Consider the following 9,236-nt stretch of genomic DNA (forward strand, 5'->3'; position numbering starts at 1 on the left):
TTAAAAGAAATTGATGGCTACGTCTTGTTTGTTCTAGTAGAGGTTTTACGGCGCTCGCAACTGCATAAGGCCAAATGAGCGTCCCAGATTAGAATCGAGGTGTTACAAGAGAGTAACCAAAAAAAAAAAAACCAAAAAAAAAAAAGAAAGGGGTAAAAAAGGACGATATATGTTTGATAGAAAAGCAAACCACACCAGAGCACCCGCCAACCACCCACAACCAACATCTGATCCGAAAGACGACGTGGAGTTCCCCCACAAAACCTCTCCTTGCACCACTACAGATTATAACTCACATCTCTCGCGTGTCTGACTGCGACACCGCACAAGTTTCTCTGCAGCTGCGATCTATGGGCCGACAAATGAAGAGAGCCAAGAGTACATAGAGTCCCATACATAGAACCTCTACACCCTTGCTCTAAACCTTGCTAGCTACGGCATTTCATGTAACTCCAGTAACAGTAATTCTAGTAACAGTTACAGCCACGGCGTTTCATGTAACTGTAGTAACAGTAAGTCTAGTAACAACTACGGCGTTTCATGTAACTGTAGTAACAGTAAGTCTAGTAACAACTACGGCGTTTCATTTAACTCTAGTAACAGCCACGGCGTTTCATGTATATCTAGTAACAGCTACATTGTTTCATGTAACTAGTAACAGTAACTCTTGTAACAGTAACTGTAGTAACAGCTACGGCGTTTCATGTAACTCTAGTAGCAGCTCTACGGCGTTTCATGTAACTAGTAACAATAACTGTAGTTAGTAACAGTAACTGTAATAACAGCTTCACCGTTTCGTGTAACAAGTAACAATTACATCGTTTCACGTAACTCTAGTAACACACACCAAATAAATCGTTTCATGTAACTAGTAACACACACCAAATACATACACAAGAACACACACACACACACACACACACACACACACACACACACACACACACACACCATCATAATTACTTAAAAAAGTTTAAGACTGAACGAACAAACGAAGATACACACACCCATATACGCTTGAACACTGACTCGCCGGCGTGAGGAGCAGCAGGAGCAGGGGGAGGAGGGAGAGGGAGAGGAGGGACAGGAGGGAGATGCAGTCTCCTGTCTGCTTCAGCAAAGCATCTCCTTTGTGCTGGCACAAATGCTCCCCGTCCCTGCTGCTGCTGCCCGAGGAAGTCCATCATGTCCCTGGCTGTCAGGTTGATGACAAAGAAGTTGAAGGGCTGTGGGAGAAGAAAAAGAAAAATTATTATTATTATTATTATTATTATTATTATTATTATTATTATAGTTATATTAATAATAATAATAATAATAATAATTATTATTATTATTATTGTTATTATTATTATTATTATCATTATTATTATTACTATGACTATGAATACTATTATGATTATGATTATTATTATTACTATTATATTATTACTATTATTATTATTATTATCATTATCATTATCATTATTATTTAAATTATGTGTTTTTACATCTCCATCTAAATAATCTATAATATCATTTAGAAGCGGACTTCCTATCTGAATAAAAATGGGAAACAACAGGTTGCCAAGAGCCATGGGGAAGATTGGAACATTAATCTTGTGTCAGATGCGCTGCCCATCTGACCACCTGGAATTTACCAGACTTTGGACAGACCTGAAGGAACTAGTTTAAAAGCACTGATTCGAAGAAATTGTTCTCCGTCGTTGGTCCTAACAGAATTCTCCATTTTTTATCTTTAATGTAAAAATACGGATAATACTGTTATACAAAACGATAAAAATGTCTGTTGTTACTATTGGATTTTGACCACGAATTCTCAAGTTCAACCATACAGTAAACTACGTTGGAGTCCCTCACGTTCCTGTGACCTTAATGCAGTTGCAGTAGCAGTAAATCTCTTACCTCTAAAAGAAACAAGAAAACCAAAAAAAGAGGGAATGAAAACAATATAAAAAAAGAAAACAAAAGAAAACAAAATCCAAACCATTTCCATGAAAACAAAAAACTTACCCCATTAGGTGGTGGAGCGTGTGGATGCCAGGCAGCTGGTGCCGCAATGAGCACGGGAAACATCCCTGGTATATTTCTTCCTGGCCAGACAGGGGGAGCGTAGTCGGCACCTGGAGGTGCGTGGTCTACTGCAATAGGAAGATGACGGACAGGCAGAGGAAGATGATTGACAGGCAGAGGAAAGGGAAGAAGAGGCAGATGACCTGCAACAGGTGCAGGATTGACAGGCAGAGGAAAGGGAAGAAGAGGCAGATCACCTGCAACAGGTGCAGGATTGACAGGCAGAGGAAAGGGAAGAAGAGGCAGATCACCTGCAACAGGTGCAGGATCGATAGGAAGGTCACCTGCAACAGGTGCAGGATTGACCGGCAGAGGAAAGGGAAGAAGAGGCAGATGACCTGCGACAGGTGCAGGATTGACAGGCAGAGGAAAGGGAAGAAGAGGCAGATCACCTGCACCAGGTGCAGGATCGACAGGCAGAGGAAAGGGAAGAAGAGGCAGATCACCTGCACCAGGTGCAGGATCGACAGGAAGGTCACCTGCACCAGGTGCAGGATCGACAGGAAGGTCACCTGCACCAGGTGCAGGATCGACAGGTAAAGGTAAGGCAGCAGGTACAGGAAGAACAGGAAGAGGTGCAGGGCCGACCACGACCTCCAGGGCCGCTACCTCCTGTGCGGGAGCAGGGAGCTCATCTTGTCGCCCTGAAAAAGAAAAACACACGGTGCGTGAGTGAAACTCTCTTCACAACCCTGCATCTTCTGGTGGCTTTTTGCTTCACCACGTTTTGCTGTAACTATTTTACGAGGTACTTTTTTTTCGTAAGAGCTTTTAGTTGTAGTTTTAGTAAGTTTTACGGCACTTGCAACACAATAAGGTCATATAAGTGCCGAAAATTAGATGTTACAGGAGAGTAAAAAACATGAAAAGGAGGAGATCAGGACGATAGATGTTCGATAGGAAAGAAGAAGCAAACCACACCTACCAAAGTACCCGCCAACCACCCACTTCATAAGCGTTTTACGGCACTTGCTTCACAATAAAGTCATAAAAGTTCCGACGATTAGAGGTTTTGATTGATTGAGTAGGTGTTTTACGGCACTCTCGACCCAATGAAGATTATTTTGTTTATTTTTTAAATAGTAGAGGGATTTACGGCGCTCGCAACTGCATTAGGTCATATGAGCGCCAAGGGTTCGGTGTCAACAGAGAAGTCTTTATATGGAATCAGACTTACTCTGCTCACCTCTCTAGCTTCAACAGCACAAGGTCTGCCTCAACTATCAAGGCACCCCGGAAGTAGCAGGTCTCAAAAGAGTGACAAAAATACAAAAGAAGTAGAGGAAAATAACAATAGCAAGGATTAGGAAAGAAAAAGCAGCAGTTCCCTGTTGTAGATCAGGCACAGTTATGAGCGTGACAATTCTACTGTGCTTGAACTAGAAATATCCCCCCTTTGGGAATGGCCTAAAGACACTACAGTCAGTGGCACTGACACTCTCATTCTCACTCTCATTCTCACTCTCATTCTCACTCTCATTCTCACTCTCATTCTCATTCTCACTCTCATTCTCACATTCATTCTCACTCTCATTCTCACTCTCATTCTCACTCTCATTCTCACTCTCAATCTCACTCTCATTCACACTCTCATTCACACTCTCAATCTCACTCTCATTCACACTCTCAATCTCACTCTCATTCTCACTCTCATTCTCACTCTCACTCTCACTCTCACTCTCACTCTCATTCTCACTCTCATTTTCACTCTCATTCTCTCACTCTCTCTCTCGCTTTCTCACGCTTCGCTCTCTCTTTCTCTCACTTATGCGTGCGAGCGCGTGCATACACACACACACACACACACACACACACACACACACACACACACACACACACACAAGCATATACACACACAAGCACATACACACACGATGCTAATCAATCAGAAATGTAGCCAACAATTTGAAATTTATATTTCGCTGATAAAGCCAAATGAGAATATGAAAGTCTTACTGTGCTGCCTGCAGTAAGGCTGCGACAGACGCCGCCTCCGTTTGCACAGTCGACGGCGTCCGCTGACCAGTGTAAGTTCCTGGCATTGTCCAAGCTGAAAACAGATTTAAAGAACATTTTGGTTAGTTATAGTAGAGGTTTTACGGCGCTCGAAACTGCATAAGGTCATATGAGCGCCAGAAGATTAGGGGTGTTACAAGAGAGTAACAAACATAAAAGAAGAGGAGACAAGGGCTATAGATGTTTGATTGGAAAGAAGCAAACCACACCGGAGCACCCGCCAACCACCCACTAATAATATTTAAGAACAGATCCTAACTAATCAGCTTCTATTACAAAAAAGGCGAAATGAGAATGACAGTATTATGTTGGAAAATGGAAGGCTCGCACCTGCCTAAGGTCATATGAGCGCGCGAAACAAGGTTTTTTCTCAACGGTTCATTTCTCGGCTTGATACTGGTCAATATTTCTATTAAAAATTTTTTAAACGCAAAAAATCGAGTGTAAATAGGCTTTAGATTTAAATTTAAATTTAAAACAACTTTCTAAATAACACTTAGATTCGAACAATGTATTTCAAAACTTTAATAAAATCTAAATTAAATCCCATTAAATTCGGAATATCAGGTATACAATGTTGGAAGTAAAAAGCGGAAATTATATATACATGTAGATATCTGAATAAAAATGGGAAACAACAGGTTACCAAGATCCATTGGGAAGATTGGAACATTTACTTTGTGTCAGATGCGATGCCCATCTGGTGACCTGGAATTTGCCAGACTTTGGGGAGACCTGAAGGAATTACTTTTTTACGCACTGATTTGAAGAATTTGTTCTCCTTCATTGATCCTAACAGAGGTCTCAATGTTTGGTCTTTACTCTAAAAATACGACCTTAACGCAGTTGTAGGCGCTGTTTACCTCTAAAACAAAAGAAAACCAAGAAAGAGGGGGGAAAAAACATTTTAAAAAGAACACAAAGAAAAAAGAATAAATACAGAATCAAAAAAACTTTACAAATCCCACAACAACAACAAAAACTTACGTCGTTCGCTGCCAGTGGTTGATCAGCCTGCAACACCGGCATTGCAAGCTCAGGACGGTCAGGGTGTAAGTCCACTTGCATAGGATCCGCTTGCAACACCGGCATTGCAGGACCCGCCTGTCCCACAGGCATTGCAGGATCCGCCTGATCCGCCTGTCCCACAGGCATTGCAGGAAGCATAGGGGGCTGGTCTCGGCCAGCTTCAGGCCGACCTGCAAAAGAAAAACATACTGTGCGTGAGTGAAGCTCTTTACAACCCTGCATCTTCTGGCTGCTTTTTGTTTCACGACGTTTTGCTGTAGCTATTTTACGCGGTACTTTGGTCACTTAACCCTACCCGTACGCCCTGGGGTCATTTTATACCCCCGAGGTTGTTTTCTTCATATTTTGGAATACTTTTAGTATGAAGATCTCTTTGGAACTTTCAGTTAGTTCAGTATGGGGTTTTACGACGCTCGTAACTGCATAAGGTCATATGAGCGCGCGAAACACAAGTTAGTTTTATTCGCAGTTCACTGTACGGCTGTAATTCGGTTTAGATATATATTTTCAATTTAAAACAACTTTTATAAATAACATAAAAATTTAAATAATTCAATTTGCTCAACAGTTTCCCATAAAGGCCAATGGCCTTCATAAAATTCAAAATTTTGTTGGAATCAACGACGGAAAAAATGTCTTGCAATTCTTTACATTTAAAGTATTTCCTTCGGATCTCTCCGAAGTCTAGACATTAGGTTAAAATGTGTCTAATGCTTCTCATCTCCCTGAAGGAGGTATTCGTGAGTTAGGGGCGTGTGTCCGATTCGTAATCGAGTAAAAACGACTTCGTCTCTTCTGGAGAGGTCCGAAGGATTTCGCGGTCCTAGTTTGGGTTTAATATTGTGGAGTTTGTTACCCGTCTGTTTTTTTCCAGTGGCTCTCCCACAGACTGGAGGTGTACTTTTTGACTTTAATTTTAAAGTCAGTCTGCGGTTTGTTTGTTTGGGTAGATGTTTTACGGCACTATCGACACAATTTTGGTCATTTAAGCGCCATCAGGTTTCACCGCTACAAAATCAGACGTGTTTTTAATAAGAGTCTTTCGGAGCTCGCAACCGCAAACGATCACACTATTTCTATTATGCTAAAAAGACGAACAAACATTTATAATTTTTTTTTGTAAATATGGAAAAGGCTTATTTAAATTTGTATATACAATAAAAATTTCAGTGTATGTATATATACACCGTATGTATATATACACCGATAACGATAACTATATGTTTTCATATTCTATTAAATAGTCCAATTCCTTTTATATAACTTAAAATTCTTCTAGGTTCTATGATGTCAAAAAGGGTCTTAATATCTTTACATTTAAAATATTTCTCACGGACATAATTAAAATCGACACATTCCATTAGGATGTGCCGAGCTGTGAAATTTGTGTGGCACGCCACGCAAAAGGAGCTTCCTCTCCTTCGAGCAAATGTTTATGCGTGACGTGCGTGTGTCCTATCTTTAGTCAGGTAAAAATTACTTTTTCTCTTCGTGGTAGAGATAGTGGTTTCCTGGGCATAAGTTTCTGTTGAATGTAAGGGAGTTTGTTGTGTATTTGTTGATTCCAAATTTGGGACCAGGAGGATGTGATGTGTTCTTTTACTTTCGGTTTCATGTCAGAGAAAGAGATTTTACTATTTTTGTTTTCAGGTAGTTTTAGAGATTCTTTGGCAAATTGGTCAACGGCTTCGTTGCCATCAATGCCTACATGGCTTGGAAGCCAAGCTATTGTAATCGTTTTTCCAGACTGATGTAGAAAATACAGTTTAATGATAAGTTTCAAAATTCTGTTGTCGGAGGTGTCAGAGCGCTCAAAAGATTTCAGACAAGAGAGAGAGTCTGAAAGGATTAGGAAGGTAGACTTGGTTGATTGATCTATAATATTTAGGGCCATTTCAAGAGCTGTAGCCTCAGCAGTGTAGACTGAAGCTTCTGGGTGGAGTTTCCTTAAGCTTAAGCTGTGTGGCGATGCAAGGGCAGCAGCTCCTACTGAGGAGTCATTTTTGGATCCGTCTGTAAAGAGTTTCTCTGCTTCAGGGTATATTTATTAGCTGTTTGCAGGGGCGAAGGCTGACTTGTTTGACAGGGTAATCAAAGTGAAACGGTATCAGATATGGCCTGTAGATATCACACAAGATTCTTACTCGAGGCGGCGACTCTGAGTTGTGAATGAAAACAAATCCGGAATTCATATTGTATGTTCAACCGCCAAAATAATCGGGAAAGTATCTTATTAAATATCAGTTCCAACTAAAATTAAATTTAACTTTAGATGTGAATACATAAACACAAAGCAAAGAAACAGAGATGTCAGTACTAGATCTATATGTTATAGATCTACCAGTAAGTCTAACTCTTTGGTAGAACATGACAATTATCATTTTTTAAATTTCACATTTGGCTGTTTTTGTTAGCCTTTCGCGGCTAGGAGCTGGTGTCATAATCGAGGTCACGATCTGATTATAGGACGGTTAAAAAGTCGAGGAAAAAAAAACAAGCACACGCAGCAGTCAAGAGATTATTAGGAGTTAGTTCCCCTCACATTTGTGAGGTAGACTCGACCAGCGTTAGTTAGCATACATAATCAGGGCTTGAGATTGATTTTAACTGTGGCCCCAAAGGGGTGAACAGGGTATATGTGGCAATGAAACAGCTTGGACTGCTATGTACATGTTCCCTTCAAATCTATTGGTAGACTCTTCCAGACTCACTTTAAGCTTACTTAATCAAAGCTTGCGACTGCTTATGGAGTGGCCCGAGAGGGGTGAGGAGGCTATTTCTGAGGCGGTGAAAACGTTTTGAATGTTAGACATACTGTTCATTGTTGATTACGAACGTCTTTTTACATTTGATTTATGAGGTTTACGTTTAAGGATGAATTTGACAGTGACAATGTTTCAAAATTAGGAAGGGAAGCAGTGATTATTTGATTATATAGACGCTTCGCCCCTGGCTGTTTGTATGAGTTTAAGTATGTAGTTTTGTCTGTAGACTTTTTGTTGTGTTTTTCAAGACTAGTATCTATGTTTGGTTTGGTTAAATGCCATGGAGGTATGCTGGACATGGTAAAGGGCTCGATTATGTCTTCAGAAAAATCAATGTCTTTGAGATCGTTCTGGATTCTTATTCCGAAAGGGCTTACTTTATTTTTTAAGGAGGATATAGTTTTTAGGTCTTCGAGAAACGGCTAAAAATTCAGGGTAAAAAATCCCAGTTTTTTAAAAGAACAGTCAAACAAAATTTAAAACAACGTTATTTACAGTGTGTCGTAAAGGCCAACGGTCTGTATAAAATCGAGAATTCTGTTGGGATCAACGACAGAGAACAGGTCTTGCAATTATTTTTTTTTTCATTTAAAATCCTTCTTTTGTTTCTCTCCAAAGTCTGGACATTCTGTTAAGATGTGTCTAGTGGTGAAATCTGAGTCGCACCCGACCCAGAACGGTTTCTCTTCTCTCTGAAGGAGGTATTTATGTGTCAGGGACGTGTGTCCGATGCGTAATCGAGTAAAAATTACTTCGTCTCTTCTGGAGAGGACCCAAGGTTTTCGTGGACCCAGTGTGGGCATAATGTTGTGAAGTTTTGTTTATCTGTTTCTTCCATTGTGTCTCCCACAGACTGGAGATGCAGTTTTTTAAACTTCATTTCTAAAGTCAGTCAGTGGGAGAGTGTTTGTCGTTGATCCCAACAGAAGGGACAAGGATTCTTTCGCAAGGAGGTCCACTTGCTCGTTTCCTCGGATGCCCACATGGCCTGTGTGCATGTGCCTGTGCGCGTGTGCGTATGCGTGCGTGTGTGTGTGCCCTGGCTTTTCAGTGTTTAAAGCCTGTGTTATTTGTACTTAACAGTGTGTGTGTGCATGTGTGTGAGTGTGCATTTGTTTGTGTGAATGCGTGTGTGTGTATGTGTGTGTATGTGTGTATATATATGTGTGTGTGTGTGTGTGTGTGTGTGTGTGTGTGTGTGTGCATGTGTGTGCGTGTGTGTATGTGTGTTTGCATGCGTGTGCGTGTGTGTGTATGTGTGTGTATGTGTGTGTATATGTGTGTGCGTGTGTGTGCGAGTGTGTGCGTGTGTGTGCGAGTGTGTGTATGTGTGTGTATGTGTGTGTGTGTGTA

General features: G+C 40.8%; 1 protein-coding gene across 1 annotated transcript in view; it reads right to left on the minus strand.

Moving 5' to 3' along the window:
* The window catches only part of LOC101859029 (formin-2), a 14,540-nt gene that overhangs the window by 4,192 nt on the left and 1,112 nt on the right, over window positions 1–9,236 (minus strand). Inside the window, exons 2-7 of the mRNA XM_035970929.1 lie at window positions 5,077–5,288; window positions 4,030–4,123; window positions 2,520–2,717; window positions 2,014–2,357; window positions 1,008–1,226; window positions 297–348 (exon numbers count right to left, since the gene is read on the minus strand). Coding sequence (XP_035826822.1) covers window positions 297–348; window positions 1,008–1,226; window positions 2,014–2,357; window positions 2,520–2,717; window positions 4,030–4,123; window positions 5,077–5,256 — 1,087 coding nt within the window. The 5' untranslated portion in view covers window positions 5,257–5,288. The remainder of the gene's footprint in view (window positions 1–296; window positions 349–1,007; window positions 1,227–2,013; window positions 2,358–2,519; window positions 2,718–4,029; window positions 4,124–5,076; window positions 5,289–9,236) is intronic.

Source organism: Aplysia californica, unplaced genomic scaffold, assembly GCF_000002075.1.
Source record: "Aplysia californica isolate F4 #8 unplaced genomic scaffold, AplCal3.0 scaffold00342, whole genome shotgun sequence".
NCBI lineage: Eukaryota > Metazoa > Mollusca > Gastropoda > Aplysiida > Aplysiidae > Aplysia > Aplysia californica.